This window comes from Neolamprologus multifasciatus, chromosome 13, assembly GCF_963576455.1.
Source record: "Neolamprologus multifasciatus chromosome 13, fNeoMul1.2, whole genome shotgun sequence".
Taxonomy (NCBI): Eukaryota; Metazoa; Chordata; class Actinopteri; order Cichliformes; family Cichlidae; genus Neolamprologus; species Neolamprologus multifasciatus.
The window spans coordinates 25,743,339-25,757,544 of record NC_140451.1 but is presented as its reverse complement, the minus strand read 5'-3'; the positions used below and the strand labels follow the sequence as shown (position 1 = coordinate 25,757,544).

The 14,206-nt window shown below is 37.4% G+C and overlaps 3 protein-coding genes across 10 annotated transcripts in view; 2 read left to right on the top strand and 1 right to left on the bottom strand.

The window, feature by feature from the left end:
• Window positions 1-4,118: 4,118 nt before the first annotated feature.
• On the bottom strand, window positions 4,119-9,216 carry LOC146505657 (cytochrome P450 3A40-like). Its single transcript, XM_085181730.1, has 13 exons — window positions 8,717-9,216; window positions 8,504-8,597; window positions 8,302-8,354; window positions 8,040-8,139; window positions 7,404-7,520; window positions 7,085-7,170; window positions 6,853-6,995; window positions 6,631-6,755; window positions 6,137-6,221; window positions 5,709-5,869; window positions 5,384-5,610; window positions 4,707-4,869; window positions 4,119-4,617 (listed from the first exon to the last, which is right to left on the bottom strand). The coding sequence occupies exons 1-13, from the start codon at window positions 8,782-8,784 to the stop codon at window positions 4,543-4,545; spliced, it is 1,497 nt and encodes a 498-aa protein (XP_085037856.1). The 5' UTR covers window positions 8,785-9,216; the 3' UTR covers window positions 4,119-4,542.
• A 70-nt stretch (window positions 9,217-9,286) lies between these two features.
• Window positions 9,287-11,719, top strand: mrpl57 (mitochondrial ribosomal protein L57). 2 transcript variants are annotated; one of them, XM_085181736.1, is made up of 2 exons: window positions 9,287-9,436; window positions 11,134-11,719. In XM_085181736.1, exon 2 carries the CDS (start codon window positions 11,149-11,151, stop codon window positions 11,458-11,460), a length of 312 nt encoding a protein of 103 aa, XP_085037862.1. In that variant the 5' UTR covers window positions 9,287-9,436; window positions 11,134-11,148; the 3' UTR covers window positions 11,461-11,719. The 2 variants fall into 2 exon arrangements, with proteins under 2 accessions (XP_085037862.1, XP_085037863.1); XM_085181737.1 differs by lacking the exon at window positions 9,287-9,436 and adding an exon at window positions 9,476-9,595.
• A 128-nt stretch (window positions 11,720-11,847) lies between these two features.
• Window positions 11,848-14,206, top strand: part of kcnh1a (potassium voltage-gated channel, subfamily H (eag-related), member 1a) — a 59,225-nt gene continuing 56,866 nt past the window's right edge. For all 7 annotated transcript variants that reach the window (XM_085181694.1, XM_085181695.1, XM_085181693.1 and 4 more), the window contains exon 1: window positions 11,848-14,206. Coding sequence is in view for 4 of the 7 variants with exons in the window: in XM_085181690.1 (XP_085037816.1) it covers window positions 14,134-14,206 (73 nt within the window). In the remaining 3 variants the exon portion in view is untranslated.

Genomic DNA, 14,206 nt, shown 5'->3' with positions numbered 1-14,206 from the left:
CAAATGTGATTGTGTAATAAGCTCCATAAAGGGTCAGAGGCGGGTCAGAAGCTTTTAAACCTTTTTTCTTCGCATTCTTACTGCGTTTGCGCAACAACTGAATGAGAAGAAAACACACTTTAGCCTTCACACCGAACACCACTGCCTGCAACATATGGCTCTTCTGCAGAAAATCAAGCAAAATAAAATTTATTTAAGCTAAAACGTTTAATTTCTTTATTTCGTTTTTTCTTCTTTTTTTTTGTTTTGCTGTTGTTCTTATTAAACGCATTTCTGATCGTTTTTCATCTTGTTGGGTTATAGAAGGTAAACTTGAACACAAAGGTGTGGTTAGCGGTGTTATTTGTGCTGTGAGTGTGAAACGAGCCGCTCTCCTTGCTCTGTAAATTAGCTTTCGTTTTGAACTATTTTAATATTTCTTCACGGTTATAATAAAGCTGTTAGAATCTGAAGTTCTTCATTATCCCCATAATAGTTATTTTTCCACCTTCCACGGCTTCTACGTGATTTAGTTGGTCCGTGACTGACATTTGACATATAAGTCTTGTTATCCGATCCTCTTTTTTTATGTTTGTGTGAAACTGTTACAGCTGCGCATGCTCAGCACTTTTGTGTAAACTTTCCCACAATAACAGAGGAAGAGCAAGGAGATAAAAACGCTGATGTAATGTTAGCGATATGGGTCACATGTATCAGTGTGCCAAGGGTAACTGCTTAGTAAATGCACGACCTATGTAACACTGGGTTTATTAGGGCTTTTTGTCTTATTTGATTAGATCTAAACTGTGTAAATGTAATTAGAATTTAAAATACAATTACACACACATACATCATTTGAGTATAAAGGTTTCAATTTCTTTTCAGTTGTATGAAAATCAGATTTCAGGCAAATTCTTCTCTGTAATATTATTATTACAAATCAAAAAAGATCAATAATTTTATTTCCTTTTCTCGCACTTTTGTGCACCTTTGTGCACCTTTGTGCGAGAAAAGCTTGGGAATGTTAGGCAGCTGAATAGTGCAGTGGTAACCAAGCCCTATGCTTGGTTTTAGGCTATGTCTGAAGTTCGACTTCTTCAGACACAGCCGAAATTCACTACATAATTGTGTATGTGACAAATAAAGGTTGTTTGTGGAAATGTGCTCACAGTCATTCCTTCAGTACAGGCAGCTGAAGAGTTAGCTGGATTAATATGCCAGCATTCCCAATTCTAGGAAGTAGCACTGTTCTTCCTGTTACAGTCTATTCTTTCTCTTTTACTGGTGGATGCTTATATTTACCAGTTTCAAATAATCAAGTCAATATATGTGAAACCCAACAATGCCTAATAGAGTTATTTCAGAAACAGCAGCTCCACCGACCTGCTGTTCAACTCTCGGCTTTGAGGGACAGCCAAGTAGAAGAAAGTTTGATAGGTGGAAGGTTTAGTATTATTGTTAGGATTTTCTTGCATTTAAGAATACAATCAAAAGATCTCAAAGACAGCATTCAAATTTATCTTGTGACTCTTTGGTGTGTCTCTGTTCAGAGACTAAAGAATTTACACCTGTACCTGTATAAATATTAGGTTATGTTAGACACTCCACACTGAGGGCCTTTTTTCATTTAATAGTATCAGCAAACTTTGTGAGTACTGTTTCTTTATTTTTCTGTGATGACTGATGAAAGGCTTAGGCTGGGTCTGACAGAGAAAACGTTTCGTCCAGTCTTCCAAGTAGCATTCTGCTTACTTAGATTTTTGAGGATAAATTCAGTTTTGTGGAGCAGTATTGGTGAACTTTATGGTTTCCTTTTTGTCTACAACTGTGAAATTGATTTTCCCACCACTTTATAAATCATGCTCAATTACTTTGGACCCTTAGGTGGACACATTAAAACAGACTAAAAAATGCTTCTGGTGACAACGTGCAAAGAATAATGTCATTAAAGGTTTGCTCACACCTGAAAGTGAGGGCTGGAGGATGACTGGATGACTGGATGGCTAGAATCAAAACCAGCAGTGTTCCCTGTGCTGCAGAGACACTGTGGTTAAGGCTGTTTTGTGCTACACCAATTAAAAAGGTGGAAAATGGCAGAAACTTCCTGCTGTTTTCCTATTTCAGTGTCCTGCACACTGATATAAACACAGGAGCAACCACTCCAGATTATCTTCTTATATTACTGTTAGTTACACTTTAACCCATCATGTAGCATCTGCAGGCTCTATGCCATGTATGCCATGTGTCTATGCTCACTGTCTCACCTTTACTGCTGATAAATCCTCATTGGAGCGGGTAAATCAACTTGGTGTTAGTAGCTCCATTTAAGGACAAATGCTTTCTAGGTCACAGTTTATTTAGTTCCAACCTACTGCAATATTTCCTTAAAAGGTTGTAATAATCAGGTCACCTGCTGGCTCTTCCCCTAGATACTATTGGCACCGATGACTGATTGTGTAATACAAAAGTGTGTTACCAATGGGTCTTAAAAAACAAACTTTATAATGCGAACACACGCACCCAAACACATCCAAGAATACTTTATACAGTTCTTGAGCTCACCTGTATACTTCATAGCTTCAGGTGGTTTTCAGACAACAACATCAGCCAACTCAATTATTGTGCTGTATTCACGTCGCCAAGTCTAAGGTATAAAAATTAAATTATCAAAGATAACTCTAAGTTCATTTTGTTTTTTATCCTTTTATGCCTTCAAATTATCACCATCATCATTATTTTTGTACATTTAATTTGTCAGAGTAGAAAATAGATCACATACAATTTTCACTTGAGTGACATTTTCACTTCATTTGCAAGTTATAATTTTAGATTGGGGAACTTCATTAATTGAAAATCTCAAAAAAGTGACTTCCGCTATTTCCGTTAGTTATATATGTGACTTTATGTTGCATGACTGTTTGATTGTTTGAATAAATTAATTAAATGTTTATGATTGATTTTACTCCATTAATATAACTAATGACTCCTCCTGTCTGGAAGCAGAGGACTTATTCAAGATCTAAAACAATAGTGCTACATTACAGGAAACGTGCTTATTCGTAGTCTTGCAAGTTACAAGAGAAGATACAACTCTTGTACTCATGGACTTATAAATTTATAAAGTCCTGTTAAAAAAATTGCCGTGCTATGAAACAACTTAATTATTGTTTGTGTGTAACAGGTTTGTTTCAACCAGAACTCACAAGAAAAGCATGTGGAACTTGCAAATATAATGTATTCAAATTGCCAACAGAAGCACTGAAGTTCAGGTTTAGGATTTTGTTCTGGAACTCTGGATTTGGTAAAAAAAAAAAAAAAAAAAAAAGATTCAGTACATCAAGTATACATTTATAATTCAAGTGTTTGGATTTGAGGACATATTGTAAGATTTCCTTTTGATATAATCAGCAGTGGACAGCTGTCAACGTTTAAAACAAATTATCAGTAGAAGCTGGTTGGCAGCTGTTGACGCTAGGTGGAGACAGATACCAGAGACAGTATCTAGAGAGACGAGGCTCCAGTTACAGCAGTGCAAGTAAACAAACAATATATATAGGAAGAGTAAGAAAATAAATATACACTTTAGGACCAGGGGTAAAGGGATCAATAACAATTTAAAATTTATAATTTACAGTTTGATGATTTAAAGTGTCACACACAACCCGTTGAAAGGGGAGGGGGCCCTGCTGCTTCCAAATAGAGCATATTTCAATCATAATGCTGTAAATCCAAGTCCATTAAGTATTCATGATTTGAATCCTGGGTTGTGTGAAATCTCAGAAATGCACCCTAGACAAATCGAATCTGTGAACTAAGGTGTAGGTCTGTTAGGTTATGTTGTGGTGATCCTTGTGTTGGGGGATGGGTGTTCATACTGGAGTGCAAAATTAAAACCAATGGAAGATGGACAAGAAAAGTTCAAAGCCATCAGGTGCTCAGTTTATAAAAATGAGAAAAGAAGAGGAGGAGAAACGAGCAAAAGATACAGGTAAGCAGAGGGAGTGTTCACCCAGGGCGCCAAACAGGCTAGGACCGCCACTGCCACCAATAATAAGGCTACATCAGGGAAATGTGTGTTCGCTGCCAGCAGCTTATTTCATGGCCCTGACAGTCTCAAGACAGACTTTGAAGTCTCTGAATTTCTAGTTGTAACTGTATTTATTGCATCACGAAGCTCATACATGAACAAACACCAATTTCTACCAAACTGACACAAAAAAAGGAACCAAACAAGGAAGATATGCAACCCATAAAGCAGAAGTGTCAAAAGATAATGTGGATGTTTGCACTTTTCAGAAGTCACAAGTCCAAGAATGTCATCAAAAAATTCATGCAATTAACCATAAAAGGAGAAATAGCAAAGGTAGATGTGTCTTTTGAACACAGAAAAGTCAGATTAAACATTCAACACAGTAAAAAAAGGGAATTAAAATACATTTGATTCATCAAAATAGCAGCTGAAAAAATTACATGAACAATGTCATCCTGGCAGCAGTTCCCTCACATTAAAGCAAAATCATAAAATAACATGTTTGATGGGATTTGGAGATGTTCCCTCTTAGATTATTGATTTCTGGGAACAAACTTGAGTTTTACAGGCTGAACTGGCTGAAACTTCCAGTCAAACTGAAGTGGAATCTAAAAAAGAGAAAAGAAATGGATGTAACATCAGGGACAGGACAGAAAAGTAGCATCATAGTCTGAATGTGGAGGAGTGTTGCTCTTACCATGGTCTCTTTGCACGTTTCCAAAGTGTACTTCTGCAAGAGACGGACAATAATCATCTTCATAACGAGGAGGGCATAGCGCATCCCAACGCAGTTACGAGGGCCGAGTCCAAACGGCATGTACGCGTATGGGTTCACCTCCTCCCCGCTGTCTTTACTGAACCTGCAGATACAGATCAAATAAGCCTTTAAAATCATGGAGTTACTACGTAAAAGGAAAAGGACAAATGAGAGATTCAAGTTTTTGATTTTCATTAAATTTTCAAAAATGTCAAAGTGTCATCACTTCATTACTTGAAATATTAAGAATAAACTGATGGGAACTATATTTTTTTATATATTTAAATAGAAGGAATTAAGCAAATACAGAGAAATCTAAAAAAGATGAAAAGAAATTGAATCTTTTTATAAATGTATTTAAAATAAATCTATAACTAATTTCAATACAGCCTTGCTTTGTCTTGTTGTGATGATTGTTTAGATGTCTCTGAGTCACTTCTTGTCAGAAAACCCAACTGTATTTCAGCATTTATGTCAGATTTGTTTTGTAAGGTTTACAAAGACAAAGTGATATGAGTGGGTTAGTCTATAGAAATAAACCTTGTAAAGCACCCTTTCTTTAATAATAGTTTCCAAGATTTAACCAAGATTGGTTCTTGATAAGATTGCAGATTTACCTCTCTGGTCTGAAAAGCTCAGGTGAGTTCCAGTAGCGTGGGTCTTTGTGCAACAACCACACAGGAATCCCAATTACGGTTCCCTCAGGGATGGTGAGGCCATGCACCTGCACAGTTTTTTTGCATGTCCTGTCGAGCCGAGGGCCAGTGGGAATCAAACGCAACGACTCGAGTATAACATGGTCCAGGTATTGCAGGCCTGTCAGCTCCTCATAAGAAATGGGTGCCTAGGCAAAATGTGAAAAGACACAATCACAAAAAAGGAAAATGTAATAAGAGTGTCTGCTACTGTAGCAAAGATAAATTATGTGAGAAATTACTGTACATCTTTCTTCAGGTTAGCATCAATTTCTTTGTGTAAGGTCTGCAACGCATCAGGGTTGGTGGCCAGATTATAAAGGATGTATGTAAGAGTGGTACTGGTGGTCTCATAGCCTCCCAAGATGAAGACCAAGGCCTGGGAAAGGATCTCATGTTCAGTCAAACCTATCAAAAAGAGAAAAATCCTTGTCAGTTTCAGAATCATATTCAAAGCTAGTGTAGTCCTTATGTAATAACTGACTGGTACTGGTTAAATACTGCTTTAAAGTCCAACCTTCTTGGTGTACATGTTTGATACTCAGTACATGTTATTAGTGGTTCTCGTGTACAGTTTAGTACACATAGCCAGCCTGGCTGTCACTAAATATTTGCAGGGATGTTATAGGGATATAATATCCCTGTTTATGGATTACCTCTCTGGTAAAAACATACCTTTATTTGGCTGTTCTTCATCATTCTTATACTCCTTTTCTGGGATCTCACTCTGAATTAACACCTGCAGGAAGTCTGATCGGGCCTAGATCAAAAAGACAACATTCAGTATCAGCAACAAATGCAAACTTGCTCAAAGTCTATTGACTCAAATATGGGTGACTGAAAGACAACAGCAGAAGAAAATTGCAAATTATATCTGCAGTATGTAAAAGATAAACACAGTTTTCAATTGTTGACCAGCTAATAGTCAGGTTATTAAACCTGTGAAAAAAACAAACACATTTCTCATCTCTAATTTGTTTTTTTAAAAATACAAATTAAAAATAAGCCAGAACAAAAATTTGTAGATAAAGGGTAGGCAGCTCATTTCCTGTTTTCAAGCTAATATAATGAGCTTGATTGCTGCGCTTCACAGACAAATATAATGTAACAAAATAGAAAGCCTTTGATTTTGTGAAATGTTGAACTTCTTTTATAAATTTTATTCTTACAGATTCATCTTCACGATGCTGGGTTTTAAATCTCTTAATGATGTTGTAGAAAAAGTCAATGCTGTCTTTGGGCATGATTTCAATCTTCAGGAGCTCCAGCAGATGTTTACCAAAGGGAAAAATCACTGAAAGGAGACAAATGAGCAGTTGAACAAAAATTAAAAACCTAGCAATACTATATGAGCAAATGGAGTTTGAATAAGGGTCAAAAGGAGGTCATACTTAGGAAAAGTAAAGGCCAAAATTTGAAGTTAAGGACCTTCTGGACCTGCACATTCACAGGATCATTTGGATTGTTTATGGAGTCTGTCTCCACGCTGAAAGAAGCACTGGTCACAGTGTCTAAACTGTAAGGAGCCACAAACCTGTGAGAATTGGAAAAGACAAGTAAGAGCATTATTTATTATAGGATGAACAATGCAATATGCTGGCATATTAAAGATTAACAACATACTGTTTGACATTGATGGGTTCATCCAAATTTGTTTCCTCAAGTTTAGCAACAAGTCGGTCTGCATAGCGAGCAACAAGGGGATAAACCTTAAAAAGGAGATAACGTAGAAGAATTATATTATTTATGTTTTGTTTGGAATGCATGTCAGTGGGTTTACAGAGTCAAAAAAAATATGTAGATACTATATACATCAATGTAACTAACGATGTTGGACCAGAAAGACAGAACTTTTCATAAGACACGAGAGAGAATTTCCTTAATTTCCTTAAGACAGATTAACAAAATTGGAGTTACAACATAACTGATACATGATATCAACCTGTTTCAGTCTTCCACTGGTGAAGCATGGGGACACGGTGTTCCGAATTCTTTTCCACCTTTCATCTTTGACTACTGAAACTGCATCATCCAGAGGTCCATTCATAAAACCAGAATCCTGTGAAAATGCACTTAAAGCTTAAATTTAGCTTCCTCCAGCATCTCCACATCTAACATCAACTTATGAACTTTGCTGAGATAATGTAATGCAACTGTAATGTCTTTACACCTTTATCTCTAGGTTGACTCTATGGTGTGCATATTATTATTATACATAGATGAAAGTAAAAAAATAAAATAAATGTACATATAGAATACATATGGAAATGTATATTGTAATTTTTTGTCAAATATATAACTATACAACAAGCTGCAACTTATCTTAATTTAGCACAAAGATTAATAACAAACTAGAATAACAATCACGTCTGTTCTGTCAGTAATGCTGTTTTTTAATATGCACATAAGTGAGTACAAATGACAAATTTGAAAAAACCCCAAACATTTCCCCTGTTTCACTAGTACCCACCCCAGGCAAAACCCGGGAGGTTGTCCCTAAACACATTCATGCAAATAAACCCGCAAAGGTCCCTTTGAGTAGGTTTCACTTTGCTATGTGATACAAAGGGTCTCTTACCCTGCGGTTGGTAAACACAGTGTAGCACTCCTTCACAGTGACAGTTTTAATAATCTCAGGGTCAGCCACCATTAAAACCGGTGTTCTTGCATCGTACAACCTGCGAAAAGGAGGCATCTAGTCATTTGAGTTAACATTTCATAAAAACAGGAAATATTCCCAATCTTAGTCACGTACAGCTTATTTAAAAGGCACGTAAGTGCAGCTAAGTGTACTTGGATACATGAGTTGAAAACATCTTTCACATGAAGCAACAACTCACCCCCAGATGTCCCCATACTTCGCATGGCACTCTTGGTCAAAAGCAAGAATTCCCTACAAGAAGATGCAGGAAACTGTGTTTTAGAATAGGATGTATGCATTCAAATTAAATAGAGAAGACAGGTACACATTGTCAGTCATCAGTCAGCTCCTTTTTACTGTAAGGTGAGGTGTATTACTATGTTGGTGTTTGGTTTCCTTACCTTTTTAAAGCCAAGTCCTGTTCCAACAAAAGGAAGAGGCGATGGTCCAGGTATCCCCAGCTTTTTGAAAAAACGATATGGCCAAATTCCATACCTGTGTTACAAAAAACGAGAAAAACTGAGATCGATATGACATCAGTTATTATAAACAAATAACTATCACAACTAATAACAAAGCTTGACACCCATTTGTTTCCTTCGCAGAATACTCACAGCAAAAGCAGGGTAAACACGATCGCCAGCAACGTCCAGGTGGTTGGTGAAAATAATGTGAAAAACATTTTAGACTTTTTTCCTGAAAGCGCTGGAAAAGGAACTGAGGAAACGCGCTGGGAGCCTGATCTTAAAGCCACTCCATGATGGGAGGAGACTGACAAATTATCAGCTAGGCTGTAAAAAAGAAAAAAAAAGAAAAGAAAAAAAGAGGTCAGTGGTGGGTCAGTTATCTTTAGTCACCACCTCTGACTCAGCGGGTTTTCCAGGATATCAAACAAAAAATTTGATCAGAAAAAAAGGTTTATATGAATTGAAGCATTTAAATTCACAATAAACAAACAACTTAAATAAAGTAGCAGTTTGGCGCAAAAACTGCTACTTTTCTAACGCTCAGATTCGTAAATTTGCAATGACACGACCTGATAAACAATTTAAATTTCAGAGTATGGTACTTTTTTCTAATGATTTCCTAATTACACATTCAAAAATAGTTTTAAGCCTTTCTTTAAAACAAACAAACAAACGCGTATTTCGGAAGACTTTTGGGCCTTTTTAGGCCCCATAGTTTGCCCGGAAATACAACCAATGACCCGGAAGTTAGCTGCGGATGCTAGTTATGCGGCTTGTTTTCTCCCTTTTTTGTTCTTTGTATTATAATCAAATTGAGTGAACCTGTCTTCTGGTCAGAGATTCAGCTGCTTTTAACGCAGTCAGAAGGTAAGTTAAAGATTAGATGCGTGGTTTCCCATTGTGTGCCTGCTGTGACTCTGAAATGATCCGTTTTTAAACTGTCCTTGTTCTGCAACGTGAAGCACGGTTGACATTAGCTTTCGTTTAGAGCTTCCATTTACAGCTTTGCATTTAAACCACGCTGAGGTATCTGCTTGTTCCATGTTTTTAAATAGTTTCCCACCTTTATAACAAAAAGGTTAGACTCTTAATACATTTTATGATTTTTTTTTTCTTTTTATAACGGTTTCTGTGTTAAGGGCATTTACGTCTGGGGCGTCAAGGTTGTTTTTAGTCGATGAATCACATACAGCTTAATCTGACCTCAATAAAACCATTGGATAATAACTTACCTTTTCTAAATGTTTGGTAGTATAATTTACATTGATATTGGTTCACAAAGCAGATAATTTAGGGGGCAAATGCAGGTTTTGCTAGAAATTTGTCCCATGCCACTCTATTCATGCACATCACCAGCCTTCTCATTTTGCATTATAACCCTAGTTGTTTCCTGTTATATCATATATAATATGATATTTTATATCAGAGTATCACTACACAATTAACATGACAAAAAATTTACTTTAATGATGTCATTGCAATATTTATAGTGAATGTTGGAAAAAATGAATAATACAGATGTAAGTCAGATTTATTTTAATTAGCAAGAGGATTAGTATAGGATATTCATAGTGTGCATATTTTATTTATTTATTTATCTTTTTTTTTAATAACTCTGTAGTTATAATGGTGAGGTTAGACTCTTAGAAAGTTTTATGTCCACTATACTCCTAATAATTATTTTCAACCTAATAATCCTTACTATATAACTCTGTTGATGTATAACCTAAACATCAAAGATATCTCCCAGATGGAAAAAACGATTGCAGATATATTTTAAAAAAAAAAGTGAGTTGGTGCAAGGTTAGCAGAGTCCAGTGTAAACATTCCCAAGTCTAGGTAGCTACTCTGTTCTTCCCGTTTGGCCTTTTTAAAAGGAGAATCTGAATGCAGCATGAAGCATGATGGCTTGAATCTGGTCTTTTTATGTATCATCATTTGCAGAATTTTTTTTTCTTTTTTTACCTGTGGCTCAGGAGGTAGAGTGGGTTGTCTACCAATCGGAAGGCTGGTGGCTTAATCTCTGGCTCTATTCTGCATGCCGAACTATCCTCGGGCAAGATACTGAACGCTGAATTGCTCCTGACGCATACTGAGTGTGGCTGTTAGATTAAAGTTAAAATAAAGTTTCCTCTAAAATAAAGTTTTATTGGTGAAATAGTGAAGTTTCTCAGTGTACAGTTGGATTCATAGCAGTATGTAGTTTGCATTATGGGAATTGTTTATTGTATGCTTTTTTTTTTTCCGTTTTTTTATTTTAACAAAACTTGAAAATGCAAACGTCTTAGAACACTGGTTTGTCAAGCAATTGCCAGTCTGTCCCAACCTTCATTGGATTTAATGGCAGTATAACCTGAGGGAAAGCTCAAAAAGTACATTGAGCTTTCCCTCAATGTACTTTTTATTTTTAGCCCTTTCTCAAAAGAAATCATTTTCATTTAAAATGTTCAAGTTTGTAATCATAGGAGACATAATAAGCCCCGCTATATTTTCACCAAAGCCCTTTGCTGTCATAAATTGTCACCACAGCAGCCCCTAATTTCAGCTGTTTTCGTCTTTCACAGAAATACTTTGCCATCATGTTCCTCACCCTCACCCTTCTGCGAAAAGGTATTCCTGGAAAGCAGTGGATCGGAAAGTATCGACGGCCTCGACAGATTACTTGGCAAATGAAACGCAACACACTGAAGCAGCTGGAGCGCGAAGCTGAGACCGAGTACTGGATCAGCCGGCCGTACATGACCCAGGAACAGGAGCACGGGCATGCAGCAGAACGCAGAGCCCAGAACTGGCTCAAGATGAAGGAGGCCAGCTTTGCGAATTTTCCTGAACACAAACGCATCACAGATCACCTGAGTCATCTGAGAATCACTAAGAACTGGTCAAGTTAACGTGTGAAGTGACATGCAAAGACTGTGTTTATAGTATAACAATCTAAAACAGTTAATTTGTCCAAAGAAGCCCTGTTTTTGTTTATTATGGCTTATTATTACTGAGTTTCTTGATGTCAACTGAGAAGCCACTTTGAAGTGTTCCCAAAAGACCGTTCTCACTCCCTCTGTTCACAGATGTTTTGAGTTCGGCTGAAAATGTGACTGGAATTCTTCCTTTCGATGTAGCTTTCTTTGGATAAAATCCTCTTCAAAAGTCGTGTTTTATCTGTGCGTCCTTAATTAAGAGCTTAACAACAAAATACACTTTTAAGTTCAGCCTCCCCACTGGTTACAAAAGCTCTTTAACTGAATGAGCTGCACAAGTGTATTCCATGAGGAAAACTGAGAAATTATATAGATTATCTGGGGCATTTAGGGCGCAATTATGTAACTTTAACAAACAATTGAACACATTTTAATTTGTTGTGACTGTAAAGCCTTTTTGACCCTTTGAAGTTTTATAGGAGTGGGAGGAATATTTTTTTTAATATAAAGGAAATGCTTTGGTTTTATTCACAGATCCTTTTAAGGAATTGTGTTTGTAGGTAATGAGCCTTATTATTTTATCTACTGCTCTGTAGTCTTGTGATAAGATATGCTTTGTGATTCCTGCTATTGCCACAAATCTAAGGCTCTCCAGAGACTCTGGATTATTGGCCCTCATGAAAACTCAGATGAAGCACAACACTGTTGTCTAACAGTGGTTATTGCCATCACATATCAGTAATATTGACAGAACCAATATGTATCTGGAGGAAGAACCTTTTAAGGACATGAAGGAAGGTGTGACCCAAACACAAACTCAAATTACATGCCCTTAAATGGAAACACAGACCTGAGGCAAATTTATCTGTAGTTTACTTTAAGACATCATTCAGTATTTCCAAGCAATAAAGCAGACAATGCATAACACATGCTGTATTGGCCGTGGATATAAGAAATAATTCACTGTATAGTGTAAACACTTTTGTTAAAATTCTTTTACACAATGAGGGTTTAAAGAAGTGTCACAAACAATAGTATGAAATGCTGATATAGTTTGTGTTCTACATAAATCTGTGTTTTAGTTAATTGATAGCACTAAAGAAGATACTGACTGTCAGTGAGAGCACAACCAATCTGCACACACGCAGCATTACACTGTTGTCTGATAACAGTTATTGCTTTTATGTAATAATTCATAATTTTATCACCAGACAGGTGGAAAAGCCAGCAGGTGACCTGATTATGATCCTTTTAAGGAAAGAGTGGAGTAAATTGTGACCAAAGAAAAAAAGAAAAAAAAGAAAAGCAAACACTGACTCGGAAATCATCTGCCCTTAAATGGAGCCATCAGGCTCATGTACCCACCCCAATGAGGGTTTATCGTCAATGACGTCCACATGCTGAGCATAAACACTTTGATTTTGTGTGCATAATGCCTGTAGATGCTACATGAGGGGTTAAAGTGTAACTGGCAATAATATAAGAAGATAATGTGCTCTGGTTGCTCCTGTCTTTCTATCAGTGTGTGCAGGACAGTGAAATAGCAAAACAGCAGGAAGATTCTGCCATTTTCCACCTTTTTAATTGGTGTAGCACAAAACAGCGGTAACCAGAGCTTCTCTGCAGCGCAGGCAGGTTGCTGGTTTCCATAGTAGCCATCCAGTCTGATTTAGACTTGCAACAACAGGCGAGCCCAAACTGTGAGGACAGAAAACCTGCAGCCCTCACCTGCAGGTATGAGGAAACCATTCATGACATCATTCTTTCCACCTAAACTGTTTTAATTTCGATGGAAATGTCACTGCTGGATTTGTTTTCTTAGCCTGTCTTAGTGTGGCCAACTACGAGTCCAAACTAATTGAACAAGATTTATGAGGTGATGGAAAAAAATGTTCTAGAAAGAGCTCACGGCAGTAAACAAAGAGGAAACCATAAAGTTCAGCATTTTCAGATTTGTTCAGATTTGACTTTTACAGCTAAAAAAACAAAAAAAATGAGGGTCTTTTGAGAAGATTTGTCCTAATTCCCATGGTCTATTGTTGTAGTGTTTGTAAGATTTTGTGTCTATTAATGTATGTTGTATGTTAGTTGGGCTGGGTGGGTGGGTGGGGTCTGTTTGGAGGTCATTTTCAGTTCTTTGATGTTATTTTTGAGTCCCTTTGCCGTTGCCTTGGCCTCTGTGTGGATATTTAATTTATTTTCCGAAGAGAAATATGACTTCAAAACGTCTGTCCTAGGGGTTCCATTTCGCCTTTGGCCATCTGAGTTGTGCTTGTTGGGTTCTTTCATTTGCTAATCCCCGCGTGACTTAAACGCTCTTAGTTCCACAACTGCAGTTTGTTGAGAGCAGGAGCCACTGCGAACTTTCAGTGTACGCATAATTATGTCCAGCAGATGGAGCTCCAGGTCCTGTTAGTAACACCAGTCAATAACAGCCAACCCAGAGTCTCTCCTCTCTCCTCTCCTGGATGATGAGGTGCGTAAAGAGGCGCCAACGCACCACACCGGGCTTGGGAGGTAGCTAATGAGCACACCAGACAGCCAGCCCCTGTCCAAGAAATCCGCTCAGAGCCGGAGACACCATGAAAACAAACTGCAGATTGCGGAGTAACGATTCACCTGCAGACGACTGAGTGAAGCGGCAGGATGGCGGGGGGTCGGAGGGGACTTGTGGCCCCTCAGAATACTTTTTTGGAGAATATTGTCAGACGGTCGAACG